Below are 18156 nucleotides of genomic sequence, written 5' to 3' on the forward strand. Positions count from 1 at the left end.
TTGGTCTGAAAATGGATGATATATACTACTAAAACTCTGTCTATTTGTGCCCTCCAATTAATCCAAATAATCAGTGGTGAAATGCACTTACCTTAGTTACCGGTTCGGGAGTGTGAGCGTGCATGTGCCTCTTCTGCGCATGCGCAGAAAACGGGACGTAATGATGTCCCGGCGGGTGGGCGGAGCCTCCCGCTGCCGGTGCTACTGGTTTGCATGAGCCGGATAGAGCCGGCCGGATTTCACCACTGAAAATAATGTATTATGCAACAACAATTTTTGAACTTTAAGAATGCATAAAAAATCTGGGACCCATTACTCCTCTGGAATGGAAATTTCCACAGTGGTCAGACTACACTTTTATTCCCAAAATTCAGACTGTTGCAATATTCCTGCAATCATGAGATTATGATTTCCAATGCTCCCTGCTAGCTTTCCACAAGTAAAGTCTATGGGGAAGCTGGTAGGAAGTCAGAAGTTGCTCCTGCTGCATTATATTGCAATAATTTTTCAATCAAGCCACCTCAAATCCACTTAATCATCCACTAATCATCACTCCTGTGGAGTTGAAATTTCCACAATATTCAGACCAGTAAAGTTCTAGCCATTGCAACACCTCTGCACTCATATGATATAGATAATCTTCTGACGTGATGACTCAGGGTGAAAAAATAACATCACCCTAATTATGCTATGTGTTAAGGTGGTGGTGGGGAGGAAATATCTGCACTGCCTTTCTCTCAAAGCATGACTCAATGGATCATAGGTTGTCCTAATGAATTAAAACAATTAAATATACCATATTTTTTGCTCCATAAAACACACTCCCCTCCCTCGCAAATGTACCTGGTGCCCGTCCTTTGGTGAATAACAACCAGGCTGTGGTGGCGGGGTCCTTTTACAGTGTTGAACCTTGCCTCTTCTGTCTTTGTCACTACCGTCTCTTCTGTCTCTTTTCCGTAGTGCAGGAGTCAATAGGCAGAGCTGGCACATGAGATGACACCTATCTGTGGTCCTCTCAGGCTCCGCCTGATTTTTTTTCTTGTTTTCCTCTTCTAAACCTAGGTGTGTCTTATGGTTAGGTGTGTGTTATGGAGCAAAAAATACAGTAAGTATTTCATTTGATTTTAAAACTCAAAATACCTATGCAGTTTACCAATAATTATAGGGCTATACTATAACTTAAGCTAAGCTCAAACTGTGTATTGGCATTCAAAGCATAGTAATAAAAAAATAAAAATAATTGTGGCCATCTCCCACTCTGTGTCAAGGGGACAATTTCACCTCCCTCTCCTCTCCCAATTCTGCAAACGTAATCTATATCAATCTTTAATTAAGAGGGGGAAATCTGTTAGCTTAAAATATAAATTAGGTAGTATTTCTATAAAGTATTTGTATTTTCATGTTCTGGAATTCCGTGCAGTATTTAAATGGAAGATGTCCACCAAATTCAATATTCTACAGTAACCAATGATGTCTAGCCAGATCATGCTACCTAGCTGTTTAGGACAGATATACTTTATTGTAATTAATAATCCAACTGAATGTGATAAAGCATGACAATGTTATACAACTGCTATATTTTTGCTGGTGTCCTCTATATTAGAAGTGCCCAACTCCCACGTTACGGATCAGCACCAGGAACCGAGACTCACAAGTGAGCGAAGCCCCACCTGAGCATGTGTGGGATCCAACCAGTGCCCCCCCCCCGGTTAGAGGTTAGAGGTGGTATTTAGCTGGTTTGGACCAGTTCAGGTGAACTGGTAGCGGAAATTTGGACTGGTTCGCTGAACTGGCAAATACCACCTCTAGTTGGCTCCACTCCCACCTGCCTGCCCCACCCAGTCACCCTTCACTGTTTATGGGTCATCGCTTGCGCATGCATACAGCCTCTGCTCTAAGTTGTCTGCCTAAGTTGCCTTCCCACGCGGTGCGTGCCTGCTGCGCCCCAACTGAGCGGCGCTGATCTGCCTCCTCCTGCCTACAGGTAAGCCTGCGAGTTGCGGTAGCCCCCGCCTCAACGTCCCCGGAGTTTGCAGGCCCCCCCACTGTCCCCGGAGCTTGTCTTGCTGGCTTCACTGCCGGCATGGCTCCATCCCAGGTGGTAGCACTGGCTGCTGCCTAGCTAGCTGCCCTGCCCCCCACTGTCCCTGCCTGCCTTCCCCTACTCCGTTCCACCCGGCCCGCAGCCCCGCCATGCTTCCCTGCCTTCCCCGTGGCCTTCCCGGTGGTCACCAACTCCCCATGGCCAGGCCCACTGCCCACATACTTAAGAGAACCCTGGCCAGTGCCCTGGCCTCAGTGTTCCTCCCTCCCCCGGGTTGAAGCAATTTACTCGGCCTGTGGCCTGTCACGCTTGGCCGAAGGGCTGCGGGGGGGCGGCAGCGGCGGCATGGTCTCAGATGGGCTGAAGCAGTCTGGAACCTACCTTACCAAACCATTTGTAAAGCGCTGCACAGTGAAATTAACTTTAGCAACCGGTAGTTGCCACTTTGGATCCTCCTGTAAGTCCCACTCATATCTGGAAAATGCTGCAGGGGGAAGAGAGAAACAGGTGCTGGGTGCTTCTTTCTGCCGCCCGCAGCACTTTCCCGATGGGAGTGAAGTTGGACCCAAAGCTAAATTTTGCTGTGCTTCACAAGATGCTTTCTCAGCAAAAGCATCAGGGGAGAGAAAACAGGTCGTTGGAAAACACGTGGAGCGGCTCCATGTACTCTCCAGGTCAGCGGCTGCTTCTCTCAGCCACTGCTCTTGCTGTCAGTACCCATTTCTCTCTGCTGCCCGCATTTTCTGGAGTGGGACTTAGAGGAAGACCCAAAGCAGCAACTCCTGGTTGCTAAAGTAAAGTTTGCGGCACGGGCTGGGGAAAAATTTAGAAAACTCATCTTCATAAATGGGAAAAAACAAACCAATGGGGAAGCAACATGCCAAGCATTAAAAAAAAAAAAAAAACCAAAACAATCCTGCGCATGCGCGCCCCGGGGTGGATGGACATATACCATTTTCCCACCTCGCGAGGGTACGAAGTGAGGCGGTGCATGCAACGATGGAGGTTTCCGAGTGGTTGCTTTCACCACTCCCAGAGTTGCCACATCAGTTGAGTTGCGCCTGCGCGCTGAGAAGTTAGCCGGAGCTTGTCTGGGAGCCGGTAGCGTGGGGCAGTGGGAGAGTGTATGCGACGGAGAAGCGCGAGCGAGGGATGTGCATGCTCGATGGTTGTTGAGGAAGGGGGAGATGGTGAGGCGGGAAAAGAGGGAGCTCTTGCGGTCTAGCCCTGTTATCTGCTTTCCCAACAGAAGGTGCACTCGCTGGGTAGCAAAAGTGCCTCTGACCATGTACAGAGCGCCTTCCTTTCCTCAGATTTGACCTTGTCCTCACTAGTGCCTCGTGTCGTTCCTGATTGTGTGAGGGGGAAATTCGGAAAGTTTCTGCTGAGCAGCCAGGCAAATGCCGCAGTTTGGGTTTGTCCGGGATTCCTGCGGGGTTGGAGCGGAGCTTCGGTGAGGAGGAGACGCTTTCCCAGCAAGGGAAAGGGCCGCTCTCTTGGAGCGCTGCTGGCATCGCTCTGGAGTTCTCCTTCCATCACCGCTGCCATATCACTTTGGAGCTCGCCTTGGGGATGGATCAGTAAGTTCTTGCTTTGTTCCCCGGGAAGGCCTCCGTCGTGGAGGGCTGTGTGACCAAAACAAGGGAATTTGCTTAAATTGAGTGTGTGTATGTGTGTGTCTTGGGTTGAATAAGCCGGATGCAATGACTGGTTTCATCCAAAGGAGTTTTTTTTTCAGGTGGATCTCACTCTCCTAGCCTTTGAAGGAGAGAGGGAAGGAGGAAAAGAAGGGAAAGTAAGAGAGAGAGAGAAAAAAAAGAAAGAAAAAAGAAAGAGAGAGAGAGGAGAGAAAAGAAAGAAAGAGAAAGAAAGAGACAAAGAGAAAGAAAGAAACAAAAAGAGAGAGAGAAAGAGAGAGAGAGAGAGAAAGAAAGAGGGAGAGAGGGAAGGAGGGAGGGAGAGAGAGAGAAAAAAAGGAGACCACAAATCCTGGCACTAGAAGATGCTTCAGAAGACACTTTGAAACAGCACAGCAATCTAGGGCTGGAAGGGATCTTAGAGGTCATCTAGTCCAACCCCCTGCTCCAGCAGGAGATCCTTACAGAATAATAGAATAGCAGGGTTAGAAGGGACCTTGGAGGCATCTAAGCCAACCCCCTGATCCAGCAGGAAACCTTATATGTCTGGATTATTTTGGTGTCTCTAACAGAGAGGAAAATTGCCAGAAAGGAGAAGGAGTTTACTAGGATAAGGCAGAGGAAGGCAGAGATAGTCCTTGACTTATAACCACAATTGAGCCCAAAATTTTAGTTGCTAAGCAAGAGCGTAGTTAAGTGAGTTTCACCACATTTTACTCAATCCATGACATCTCCTGGCTCTAACAGTCATGTGCAGGCTAGGGAAGAACATCTGAAGGTGTGTGTAATGTTTTAATGTACAGAAGTTATAGTTAAATGTGTGGCAGAAAGTAGACTCTGGGTGTGTTTTTCCAAATGTAGTAACTGAGGTTGAATGTGTATAGTTTTAGAAGAGCTGTGTGTGTGTGTTTGTGTGTACATACACATAGAATATATATAGTAGATAATGTATCTTTTTGTGTGCCTATACACACTCTATACTATGTAATATATATGTACACATATGGCATATATACATAGGATTAAATGTATTTTGGATGTTCAGTAGTAGTAAATAAATAGACAGGGAAATTGTATCTCGTTGAGGCCTTTGAGGCGAGGAGAGGCCAGGCAAGGCACCCGTTGACGTGAGTGACGTCAAGTTGGCCATGCCCACCTAATCACATGACCACCCAGCCACACCCACTCCAGCCACATGACCACCAAGCCACGTCCACCAAGCCACGTCCACAGAACCGGTAGTAAAAAATTTTTAATCCCACCACTGCCCCCGGTCTGCGGAAAAACTGTTCCCAACAGAACTGGTCCCTGGTGCCCAAAATGGGGTTTAGGACTTTTCACCTCCTATCCTTGGCCGTGCCTGCTTCTCTGCCAGGCTTCCACCCCAGGGGATTCTCCTCTAGCTTTTCTCCTTGGCTGACACACCCCTGCCCATTTGGCAATCCAGGGTTGGAAGGGACCTGAGGTCATCCAGTCCAACCCCCTGCTCCAGCAGGAGACCTTATATCATCTTAATATAATTAGATGTGCCTCTAACACAGAGGAGAAATTCCCAGAAAAGGGAAGGAGTTTACTAGGCAAGGCTGCCATGCAGAGGAAGGCAGCCTTGATAATCGACATAGTCCTCGATTTATGACAACAATTGAACCCAAAATTGTGGTTGCTAAGCAAGAGCATTATTAAAGTGAGTTTCGACGCATCTTACTTAATCCATCCTTGACTTATGACCGTCATGGCCAGCCGTCACCGATGTTGTATGTCCATACCTAAGATTCTGCTCTTTCCCCACCCCAAACCTGATCCTGCAGATGGGCTGCTGTAAAAAAAAAAAAGTTGGGCACTAGAAAAAGGGACTTATGACTGTTTTTCACACTTAATGACTGTTGCAGCATCCCCGTGGCCAGGTGATCCAAATTCAGATGCTTGGCAACTGACTCTTACTTATGACGGTTTCAGTGTCCCAGAGTCACCCGATCCCCTTTTGTGACCTGACCAACTAAGTCCACAGGGAAGCCGGATTCACTTAGCGATTGTGTGACTCACGAGCTGCAACTACTCGCTTACCAACAGTGGCAAGACTGGCCGTAAAGTGGGAGAAAGCTCACTGAACAGCTATCTCCCTTACCAATGGAGATTCGAGGCTCAATGGTGGACACACAGTAAGTCGAGGGGTACCTTTACCCTTCTCTTACCAGTAATCCGGCAGGCCTTTGCTTTAAAATTCTAAATCTGGCCCACAGTGATTGACCTCCACTGTTGGAGGATGGACTGAGTAAGATGTGTCAAAACTCACTTTGCTTAGCAACCAAAATTTTGGCCTCAATTGTTGTCATAAGTCAAGGACTATTTTTGCCTTCCTCTGCATGGCAGCCTTGCCTTGTAAACGCCTTCCCTTTTCTGGGAATTTCTCTATGTTAGAGGTACATCTAATTATATTAAGATGATATAAGGTTCTCCTGCTGGAGCAGGGTGTTGGACTGGATGACCTCGGAGGTCCCTTCCAACCCTGGATTGCTGTGCTATTTCAAAGCATCCACTGAAGCTGTGTCTAGTGCTAGGGTTTATGGTCCTTCCTTCCTCTCCTTTTCCCCTCCCTCCCTCCTTCCTTTCTCTTTCTTTTCTTTCTTGTCTCCCTTCTCTCTCTCCCTTCCTCCTTCCCTCTCTCTTTCTAAGGCTAGGATACCCACCCAAAATAAAAACTCCTTTGGATGAAACCGGCTTCTGGCTGCCAGCATTGGCAACTAGCCAATTGGCTGGAGGCTAACTGTCCCAGGAGGCGAAAGGTCTGGGACTAACAGTGTGGCGTCGAATGGGCTGTGCCGAAGCATGTGGGACTGAGGGGCCGTGGCGAATGGGCGGGGGCGTGTCAGCCGAGGAGAAAAGCTAAAGGAGAATCTCCAAGGCGGAAACCTGGCGGAGAAGCAGGCGTGGCCAAAGGTAGGAGGCAAAATGTCCCATTCCGCTCTAGATGTATGCAATGTTACAACTCTCAGAATCTCCAGCTAGCCAAATGCCACAATAATATGAATCTAGGAACTAATGTAACACGACTTCTGAAGAAGAGTAGAATAGAGAAAACTGCTGCAGAGAAATGGCTACTGTATAAATTTCACCTTTTACTTCAAGCTAAAATACTATTAAAGAAATTTCCAAATATTTAGACCTTTTTTCCTTTCAGGTAGTTATAGAGGAAAATTATGATAGATTCCACATGCAAATTTCTCTCTCAATAAAGCAAATAATAAATAAAAATATGTTTTTGGATCTATACTTGCAAAAACATTCAATTAATCCACTGAATTAATTAACACAATGCACAAAATATAGGCTTTTAACCTAAAGTTTACTTAACTTACCTACACAGTGAACAATTATGGCATCCTCATCTCCTACTATGGGATGGGTAACATCACCCATAATATACTTTATAGAAGTCTGCTCAGGGTCTGTATATTCTAAATCCAATAGACTTTTTTCCTCTTCTTTGTCTTCTTCTTCACTGCTTTCTTCTGACTCAAGGCAGCAAGACTGATAGTGATTGGCTTCCCACAAGGCTATCCTGAATTAAATGAAAAAAAAATCCCTTTATTTTGTATAAATAATGCAGTATTTATTTTAAACTTAAACATCAGCTGAGTTTCAATCCTGCTTCAGCACCATTGAAACAGTAGTATGAAAGCAGCCCATATTCTACAGAGATTCTAGATCAGGGGTTGGCAACCCACGGCTCCAGAGCCACAAGCGGCTGTTTGGGCCCTCTGCTGTGGCTCTTTGGGCCCTCTGCCACGGCTCCCTGTCTCATCACTGGTTGGCCCCGCCCCTTATTTTTTTTTGGGACTTCAGCCCGAAGCGGCAGGAAGCAAAGGCTGCCTTACGCACAAATGTGGCATGAAGGCAGGTACAGGGCAGCTTCGCTCCTGCACTCTCCTTCTCTTCTTGTGAACTCCTGGCCGGCTATGGCTGAGCTGGGAGCGTGCGCACACGCGGGGAGACTGTTGGATCAGGCGCAGGAAAGGAAGACTGGACCAGCTCGATACATTTAGCAACTTTTATTAGTACAAAGTAACGAGTCAAGACTGCTGGCGCGCTGCCGGAGCTCTCCTTATATTCGCTCCCGGCAGACGCACCGCCCCTTGACAGGGATTCAAATTTCCCGCCCGATGGCTGGCAGCCAATCAGGGCGGATGTCCTTATAAGGACATAACACTCCTCCCCCCTTAGTCCGAACTGTCAATCTCGTTCACGAAAGTCACGTAATCGCGCAGGTACGCCGGACGCCTCGGCACCCTAGCTGACCTGCGCAGTCTCACTTCTCCTCCGTCTCCGACCTGGAAGGACGGGGCTCTTTCGTCTCCTGGTTCCCTCTCCGGAACCGGGCTCGGTTCGGCTGTCGAGTGAGCGGGGCCACCCCCAGCGCCTCCGGCCGGACCGCAGACCTTGGATGGCTGGTCCTGGTGGTCTCCCTCCTGGCCTGTGGATCTCTCGCCTCGTCTCGGTTGCTCGGTTCCGACCCGGGAAGAGCGTCTGAGTCTTGGTAAGTCCATTTCTTGCTCCTCCGGTGGGCGATCGTGCCACGAGTCTTGTTCAGGTTCTCTCCTCTAGTCCTTCGTCGCCAGTGTTGGATCAGGCGCAGGAAAGGAAGACTGGACCAGCTCGATACATTTAGCAACTTTTATTAGTACAAAGTAACGAGTCAAGACTGCTGGCGCGCTGCCGGAGCTCTCCTTATATTCGCTCCCGGCAGACGCACCGCCCCTTGACAGGGATTCAAATTTCCCGCCCGATGGCTGGCAGCCAATCAGGGCGGATGTCCTTATAAGGACATAACAGAGACCCTCCTCAAGTGAGCGCCAAAGCTCAGGAAAGGCATGTGTGGGGCGGGCAGCGGCTCGCTTAAGGAGGGTCTCCCCATGCGTGCGCATGCTCCCAGCTCAGCCACAGCTGGCTAGGGGTTATGAGAGGAGGAGGAGGGTCACCGGAGAGTGCAGGAGCGAAGCGGCCCTGTAGCTGCCTTCATGTCAGGAAGCCTTTGCTTCCTGCTGCTTCAGGCTGGAGTCCAAAAAAGAAATAAGAGGGGCGGGGCCAACCAGTGATGGGACAGGAATGGAAACTCACTTTGAAATGGCAATACAAATCCCCAAGGTAATTACTCCTTATGTTATATAAGAGAGAGAAAGTAAAATATTGCTTTGCCAATTCACATGACTTCCTAATATGCCACTATTACATATCCACATCAGGGATGAAATGCTCCCGGTTCGGACCGGATCAGGCGATTCAGTAGGTTAATAGGTTGTAATAAAATGCTTTAAAAAAGTAAAAAAAAAAGAAAATTGGCCACGCCCACCCAGTCACATTACACCCCCACCACCAAGCCACGCCCACAGAACCGGTAGTAACAAATTTTACATTTCACCACTGATCCACATGAACTTTTCAATTGCCTCAACACAGTTAGTTACTCCCTCAGGAAAGACACATGCATGTTCTCTCTCTCTCCCTCCGCGCTCGTCTGAAGAGCTGCTGGGGGTGGACAATGACATGGCAAGGCGATGACCGGAGCATTAGTGCAGGAGAGAAGCAGCATCCTGTTAAGACCCTCCTTAAGCTAGCAGCCGCCCACCCTGTGTGCGCTTTTGCTGTGCTTTGCTCCCGGCCAGGGTGTTACGAGAGGAGGGGGGAAGGAGGATGGTCGCCTGAAGGGAGGGGAGGGAGAAAGACACACACATATACAGAGAGAGCAAGAGACATAGAGACACACACAGAGTGATACACAGAGAGACACATACAGAGTGATACATAGAGAGCAGGTGAGAGAGGGGAAGAGAGGGAGAGAGAGAGATACAGAAGGAGAGAGACACGGGGAGACAGAGGGAAAGATAGGGTGAGGGACAGACACAGAGATACAGAAATGGGGGGAGAGAGGGGAGAGACATAGAGAATGGTTTTGTGGCTGGGTACGTATGGCTGAGTGGGACTGGGTGGCTGAGTGGGACTGGGTGGCTGGGTGGGAGTGAGCGACATCAAGTTGGCTATGCCCACCCAGGTTTTGTGGCTCCCGGTGTGTTTTTTTTCTGTAGAAAACGGGTCCAAGTGGCTCTTTGAGTGTTTAAGGTTGCCGATCCCTGTTCTAGACCAACAGAGTATAGAGAAATGAATGGCTTCTAGTAACGGTATGCTAATTTTAAAATGCTCTTTCATTGAAGCCCAGAACAGGGTCAACAGCTGAGGGAACAAAGCATGCAAAAAACTTACTTTTTCTGCTGTTCAGTCTCTGCTGCCCTCTGCCTCTTTTCTTCTCTGAGCCTTACCCTCTTTGCTGCTGCTTCCTGCAATTTTTTCTGCTGAACTCCCAGCTCTTCTGGGCTCAGTTTATGCCTTTTTTTACTAGGTCCCATATCAGCGGTCAAAAGAAGAACCTAGAAAAATAATCTATGGGATATAATCTTTTTTATCTCAAATTGCTTTTATATTCCTCTTCATCCAATACCATCAGAGGTTCTTCTGATCAACTTCCCAGATACTTTTTCAAAACAACAAGAACATGCCACTGCATTGACCAATATAAGACTTTCCAGATTATTTGGCCTGAAAATTCATCTGAATATTTATAAATTGCTACCCAGTATCTATATTTGTTGAGATTTTAAAATTCTGGTTGACTAGAAATTGATGGATAGAGTATCCATAGAAACTGGAGAATAAATCCAGTCAAACAGGATAAAATTTGGCTTGATCTTTGCTGTAATTTAAAATATACAGATTGATCCATAGCTAGATTTTTTCCCCAGCATGACTCTTTTTTCAGTTGTCTGCTTGGTTATATACGGTAATCTAAAGGGCATACTATGGAAGTTGACAGTAAAAATTATATTTCCTTCCTACTTCCTGTTATGTTTGTATATAAACTTCAAATAAGCTTTTTCTGGTACACTAATTAAAGTATCAAAATGTCACATTATTCTTACGTTTTCTTTATTTCGGAGAATTCTTCCTCCTTGACTGAGGTCTTTAAGGAGAGCTTTCTGATGTTCTAGCAAATGATCATATGCCTTCTTGTCCCCTTGGCTAGTTTCCTTGGAATAGTCTTTGCCCTCAAATATGTACATATGGCCTTAAAAACAAAATGAACCATCACATGTGACATACATTTTAACTTTAAGATTAGCTCCAGCATTCTAATACTTCTTACAGTGACCCTCTTCTGAGAAACTATCCCTTCATATCTTAGCATCCTATGGAGAAAAAAAATACTGCTGGACTTTAATTCACCATCTATATTAAACAGGAAATCTGTACCATCACCAACCTGAAAATAATAATAATAATAAAAATTTAATGAGAGACATATGTAAAAAAGAAATTTATTCTTCAATGTCCTATATTTAAATTTAATAAATAAATAAATAATAATATTAACTCTTTTCTAATCAGCTTTTTTATTTTTAAGACAAAGAAATGTACTGTAAGAAATTCATGAGTGATTCTAATTCTATGAGTGATCTAATTCTATGGTATTCAATGGTATTAGATCGGAGGATCTATTTTCTACAATATTATTTTGCTGTTTCATGCTCAAGCCAAGTTATTTTAAAATGTTTTGCCATTTAAGAATTCCCCAGTTATTGATAAATGTCCTTATCTATCCAATCAAATTTTGATATACTTTACTTGAATAAATCCATAAATCAGAAGAAAATTTATTTATTTATTTTATTTTATTAGTCATATTTCTATGCCGCCCACTCTCCGAGGACTCTGGGCGGCTTACACCAAAGACAGTATACTAAATAGCATATTGCCCCCAACAATCTGGGTCCTCATTTTACCCACCTCGGAAGGATGGAAGGCTGAGTCAACCTTGAGCCGGTGAGATTTGATCCACTGATCTGCTGAAGTCAGCTGAAGTAGCTGCAGTACTACACTCTAACCACTGCGTCACCTCGGCTCATTAATTTAGATACATAAATGGTAAAAATTCAATAAAAATTCTTTCCAATTTTATTTCTATACTCAGTGCATCCAGTTATCTTCTAGTTGTACAGTAGGTGTGATGGGGCAACTTACATATTTTTTTTGTTTCTGTATCTGCTCTTTTTGTAGGGTGGAAGGGGAGAAAGAAGCTGTTGTATTATAGGGTATTTTTTTAAAGATAAGACTACATTGGAACCGCCAGTTCACTTCAAATACAAGCAAAAAATTAAGTTGCAAAAAACATTTAATTAGGGCTCCTGAAGGGCTCAATTCCAAGTATTATTTCTTTTAGCATCCCCTCTTTCTATGAGTTAATGGCAGTGTACACAGTATTTCCACTTCCAATTTTCTTCAGTATAATCACATGTAGTATGATGGGCTGGCCACAAATCCATCAACCAGCCATGGCTAAGGGTCAGATCAGGTCTCCTTGCTCCCAGATCAACACTTTAACCACTATACTACACTTCTTCTATATACTGTACATCAAATGTTAGAAACTCCATGGATTTAATCCACTATGCTAAGCTATAATATTGCTTGCTATATTTAATGCGATGTGCAAACCCCACTAGTATTATTTATAAAAAGCAGAATTTCTTATAAACAGTTTTAAAGTCAGGAGTAGCATTTAGTCTTAAACTGGCATGAGAAGTGCCATACTATGAAAACTAGATCTTGTAAAGGTATTTACTAAGATAGATTTAAACAAATAAGTTTCCTCTCCATGTACTTAATGATAGCCTCCTTCTATTTCATAAAAAAATACTTAGCATCAATGTCAGCAGCAGCTTTGATAGCCTCACCCAAGGCATTCAGAGGCTGTGTATAATTCAGAGGTCTCAGGCTCCATGTAGCTAGCTTGGTCTAGTAGTTAAGGCATCAGGCTAGAAAGGAGACCGGGACTGTGTCCCACCTTCACCATGAAAGCCAATTGGGTGACTTTGGGCCAAATCATTCTCTCTCAACTCAGCCCACCTCACAGGATTGTCATTAGAGAGAAAATAGGAGGAGGAAGGTGTGTTGGATATGTTCACCACCTTGAGTTATTGGTAAAATAATAAAAGCGAGAAACAAACAAATAAATAATGAGTAAAGCAGACCATCACGTTTATTCAGCAAAATGAGAGAGATGGCATGCAGCGAAGAGGGGGTTGAGGGGTTTTTTATTTAAATTTTTAAAGAAAATTTTAAGGGGACCCGGGAGGAAGGGAGGGGGTTGTAAAAGTGGACCTGGGGGGGTCCAGATAGTTACTGAGCGGGGTGATAGGTTGATTGGCTGCAGCAGAGGGGTCAGGAAAGAAAATTTATCCGGGGAGCAGGGGGATAACAAGAAGGGCAATGCAATTGTAATAATGAGTGGAAGGGCAGGTATGATGGGTGCAGGGGACCATATCATGTGTCGGGGGTGTGCATACGCTGTTTACGAGCAATTGCGCACTCCGGCCCCCAATGCGCGACTTGTGGCCTGGGTTGTGCAGAGTCTCAGGCCCAGGGTCCACGGCTGATGTTGTGTAATGCCAGGTCGGTTGTTAATAAAGCCCCCCTCATCTGTGATCTTATATTGGAGGGGGGTGTGGACCTGGCAGGTATTACGGAGACCTGGTTGGGCCAAGAGAGGGGGGGTCCCCCTTGTTGAAATGTGCCCACCAGGTTTCCGTACATTTCATCAGCCAAGGGCCCAGGGGAGGGGTGGGGGAGTGGCGGTGATTATTAGGGAGAGTCTTTGTCCGAGGGAGACCACTGTTCCTCAGATAGCCGGATATGAGTCCCTCTTTGTGAAGTGGGGCCGTGGGGTGCAGATGGGTTTGCTGACTGCGTACCTGGCTCCCTGCCACGTGGCAGCGACCCTACCCGAGCTACTCGACGTCATCACCGGGGTGGCGGTGGATACCCCCAGACTTATTGTCATGGGGGATTTCAACCTTCCATCCGCGAGTGAGGCGTCAGAGGTGGTTCGCGAGTTCATGGGTTCCATGACGGCCATGGACCTGACCCAGTTAGTTCAAGGCCCCACTCACATAGGGGGACACGCTCTGGACTTGATTTTCATCTCTGGTCAGTGGTTGAATGATCTTGGTAGAGGGGACTTAGATATTAAACCCTTGTCATGGACAGATCATTCGCTCCTTCACTTGGACTTTCCTATCACTTCCCCCTGCCGCAGGGAGACGGAACCGACCAAATGGTTCCGTCCCAGGCGCCTGATGGATCCCGAAAGGTTCCTGACGGAGCTTGGGCCGTTTCCTGAGACTCTGACACACGACTTGATTGAAGAGCTGGTGGCCGCCTGGGAGAGTGCGGCCGCTGGAGCTTTGGATCGTATCGTGCCTTTGCGGCCTCTGACCCGATGCCGATCTCAATTGGCTCCTTGGTTCTCTGAGGAGCTGAGAGAGATGAAGCGTCGGAAAAGACGCCTAGAGAGCATTTGGAGGACTAGTCATTCTGATTCCGACCGGACACAGGTGAGGTCTTATATCAAGACCTACCTAGTGGCGATAAAAGCGGCGAAATCTAACCATTTTTCCGCTCTTATCACATCTGCAGAGAACCGCCCAGCCGCCCTGTTTAGGGTGACCCACTCCCTTCTTCGGGGGGGAGTGCAGGAAGATCCCTTGCAGGGTTGTGCTGAGGATTTTGTGCAATTCCTGCACGATAAAGTTGCTTGGATTCGGGAAGGCTTGGACTCCGACTGGGTGAGTCCGGGGGAGGAGACGAGGGTAGGTCTTGAGAATATTACCTGGGAGGAGTTTGATCCTGTGGCTCCCGAGGATATGGAAAGGGTTCTGGGTAGGATTAGTGCCGCCACATGTTTATTGGACCCGTGTCCCTCCTGGTTGGTACTGGCCTCCCGGGAGGTTACACGAGGCTGGCTCCAGGGGATTGTAACTGCTTCTCTGAGTGAGGGTGCCTTTCCCGCCACCTTGAAAGAGGCGGTGGTGAGGCCCCTCCTCAAGAAGCCTTCCCTGGACCCGGCTGAATTAGCTAACTACCGTCCGGTCTCCAACCTTCGTTTTGTGGCGAAGGTTGTTGAGAGTGTGGTCGCACGACAACTGCCCAGGTACCTGGATGAAGCTATCTATCTATCTAGACCCGTACCAGTCGGGCTTCAGGCAGGGGCACAGCACAGAAACGGCATTGGTCACGTTGGTGGATGATCTCTGGAGGGCTCGGGACAGGGGTTGCTCCTCTGTCCTAGTCCTATTAGATCTCTCAGCGGCTTTTGATACCATTGACCATGGTATCATGCTGCAGCGGTTGAGAGGGTTAGGAATAGGGGGCACCGTTCTGCGGTGGTTCTCCTCCTTCCTCTCCGACCGCTCACAGTTCATGTTGGCAGGGGGGCAGAGGTCGACCTCGAGGCGTCTCGCATGGGGAGTGCCACAAGGGTCGGTCCTCTCGCCTCTTCTGTTCAACATTTATGTGAAGCCGCTGGGTGAGATCATCTGTGGTTTTGGGGTGAAGTGTCATCTGTATGCTGATGATACTCAGCTGTACATCTCCACCCCAGACCACCCCAACGATGCCCTTGATGTGATATCTCGCTGCCTGGAGGCCGTGCGGGTCTGGATGGGGAGGAACAGGCTCAGACTCAACCCGTCCAAGACCGAGTGCCTGTGGCTGCCGGCGTCCCGATATAGTCAGCAGGTGCCATCGCTGACTATTGGGGGTGAATCTTTACCCCCCATAGAGAGGGCTCGCAATCTGGGTGTCCTCCTGGATGAATGGCTGTCTTTAGAAGAGCATATGACGGCCGTGGCCAGGGGGGCCTTTTATCAGGTTCGCCTGATCCGCCAGTTGCAGCCCTTTCTGGATTGGGACGCCTTGCGCACGGTCACTCATGCCCTTGTCACCTCCCGGCTGGACTATTGTAATGCTCTCTACATGGGGCTCCCCTTGAAGAGCACTCGGAGGCTCCAACTGGTCCAGAATGCAGCCGCGCGGGTGGTTATGGGCACAACTCGTTGTGCCCGCGTGACACCCCCCTGCGCGAGCTGCACTGGCTCCCAGTGGTCTTCCGGGTGCGATTCAAGGTGCTGGTTACCACATTTAAAGCGCTCCATGGCATAGGACCCAGGTACCTTCGAGACCGTCTTCTGCCACCAACAGCCTCCCACCGACCAGTCCGCTCCCACAGAGAGGGTCTCCTCAGGGTACCATCAGCCAAGTTATGTCGGCTGGCGACACCCAGGGGGAGGGCCTTCTCTGTGGGAGCCCCAGCCCTGTGGAATGAACTGCCCCCGGAAATACGTAAGATCTCCGACCTCCGGGTGTTTCGCTGCGCACTGAAGACCCTGTTGTTCCGCCAGGCCTGGCTATCAACATAATAATTTTAAATTGAGGTATTTTAAATTTTTGGGGTTTTAAACTGGCCAAATCTATTTAATTATTTTAATTTTTAATCATTGTTGTGTCTTGTGTTTTTAAATTGGCTGTACACCACCCTGAGTCCTTCGGGAGAAGGGCGGTATAGAAATAAAATTATTATTATTATTATTATTATTATTATTATTATTATTATTATTATTATTATTATTATTATTATTATTATTACATAATACCAACTATGGTTTAGCACAATGTGCATGTTGAAAAGAAACTTTGGCAAAGAGAATTCAAAAATATGGACAGCTTATACATAAGTAATGTTAATGTTCAAAAATAAATTTGAATGTCAAGTGAGGAGTCTGATTTCTATTGTATTTTATGTTAGATTCATCAACTTACTTTCCAAAGTATCTTCTTCATTTATTTCTGTGATTGATTGCACTGGATCCATTGACCATATTCCTCCCTTTGTCTCTCCAAGAATAGTTTTCAAGTCTATATCACAGACAGTACTCCCTTCTGATGACAACAATTTGTCCAAACCATACTTCAGGTTTTCATTTAGCTTTTTTAAAAAAAAGAAAATATAGTGGCATTTAAAAGATCTTACTCTTATTTCCCTATTTCTTTTAGAAAGTTGATCTAGACCAGTGTTTCTTAAAGTGTGGCCTGAGGACCCCTAGGGATCTCCTAAGATCCCCTCAGTAGTTCATGAAATTATTTGCCAGTTTATGTTGACAAATAATACATTAAGACCCTTTCAAACAATTTTGAGAAATGGTAGTGGCAGCAGTACATCAATTTTAATTTTTAATATGGTAAATATTAATAAATACAACCCATACAAAATCTATTTTGCAGTCCTCTATAATTCCATAAAAGTAGAAAGGGGTCCTGAGAGAAAAAAAGTTTAAGAAACACTGTTATAGAGTAAATCAAAGCATTCCTTATTATATTACTATACTGTCATATACTGTGGGACATTACGTTTATTTAACAACATACTGGAATATAAATATAAATATGCTGGTAAAAACACTTAGGAAGAAAGGACATGTCAGGATGAAGATGATTTGTCCCTATAGCAAATTAAATAAGGATTCTGCCAACAGGATAGAAAATTCACTTGCTTGTGATTCAGAGAAAATGATAATCAAGAATGGCAATTTTAGATTAAGATATGGAAGGTTATAGAGACAATTTCTTATCAAAGATCAAGCTTAGAATGTGATGAATAATTATTCTATATAGGCACATTTTGCACAGGAATTAGAAAAAAGAACCTTTACAGGAAATTAAGCAACTTTAAATCACTATTAGATTTAGAAATAAGAGAGTTTGTGATGCGTACCAAAGATAACCAAATGTTGTATACTTCATGCACAGAATTTTGATACTTTATAGAATTAAAAAAGAAAAAAATACAGAAACACCATTTATTTTTATTTTTTTAAAAAAAATAGAATATTTTTTTAAAAAATATTTAATTGAATATTTTACATTTTTAAAACCAAAAACATAATAGAAAAAGAAAAAAAAAGAAAAAAAAAGAAAACATACATATACACCAAATCATAAATAACATTATATAATATTTTACAACTTTCTGAAACGACAATTATCTTTACTTTAAAATTCAATCTTCCTAATTATTCTTATTCTTGTGTAACCATATTGAGCATTCTTATAAGCAAAATTGTTTATATATACTTACATCCTGTAAGTATATATATATATTTACATCCTGTTTATTAACATAGTCAGTTTCTTATCCTTACCAGTATTCAATACTCTTAGATTCCAATTAATCAAATTTCAATTTACATTCTTATTTCTTGTTTTGATTTCTATTTTCTAGCCACATATAGAATCTGTTCCATACTTTACAGTAGTCCGAATCATCTCTTTCTTTAATCTCCATTGTCATTTTATCCATTTCAGCACATTCGAGGATCTTTTTAATTACTATTTCTTCAGGTGGTGTATTAATCTGTTTCCACATTTGCGCCAGAGCAATTCTGGCTGCCATTAATATATGTAATGTTATGTAGTACAGACTTTTCTCCATTTTCTTATCAATCATTCCTAGAAGAAACAACTCTGGTTTGAAATCAATCTTTTGGAGTGTAATCTCTTGTAACCACCTTCTGATTTTATACCAAATTTTTTTAA

The 18156-nt window shown here is 45.2% G+C and overlaps 1 protein-coding gene across 2 annotated transcripts in view; it reads right to left on the reverse strand.

Moving 5' to 3' along the window:
- CHD1L (chromodomain helicase DNA binding protein 1 like) overlaps positions 1-18156 on the reverse strand; it is a 101774-nt gene that overhangs the window by 17199 nt on the left and 66419 nt on the right. The window contains exons 15-19 of one of the 2 annotated variants that reach the window (XM_087888381.1): positions 16384-16549; positions 10650-10795; positions 9937-10100; positions 7038-7240; positions 872-1068 (exon numbers count right to left, since the gene is read on the reverse strand). In XM_087888381.1, coding sequence (XP_087744507.1) covers positions 1016-1068; positions 7038-7240; positions 9937-10100; positions 10650-10795; positions 16384-16549 — 732 coding nt within the window. In that variant the 3' untranslated portion in view covers positions 872-1015. Of the gene's footprint in view, positions 1-871; positions 1069-7037; positions 7241-9936; positions 10101-10649; positions 10796-16383; positions 16550-18156 lie in introns of those variants that run through there. The other variant, XM_034411164.3, reaches the window with a different exon arrangement.

Source organism: Pantherophis guttatus, chromosome 2 (genome assembly GCF_059756535.1).
Source record: "Pantherophis guttatus breed Tessera chromosome 2, ASM5975653v1, whole genome shotgun sequence".
NCBI classification, from domain to species: Eukaryota; Metazoa; Chordata; class Lepidosauria; order Squamata; family Colubridae; genus Pantherophis; species Pantherophis guttatus.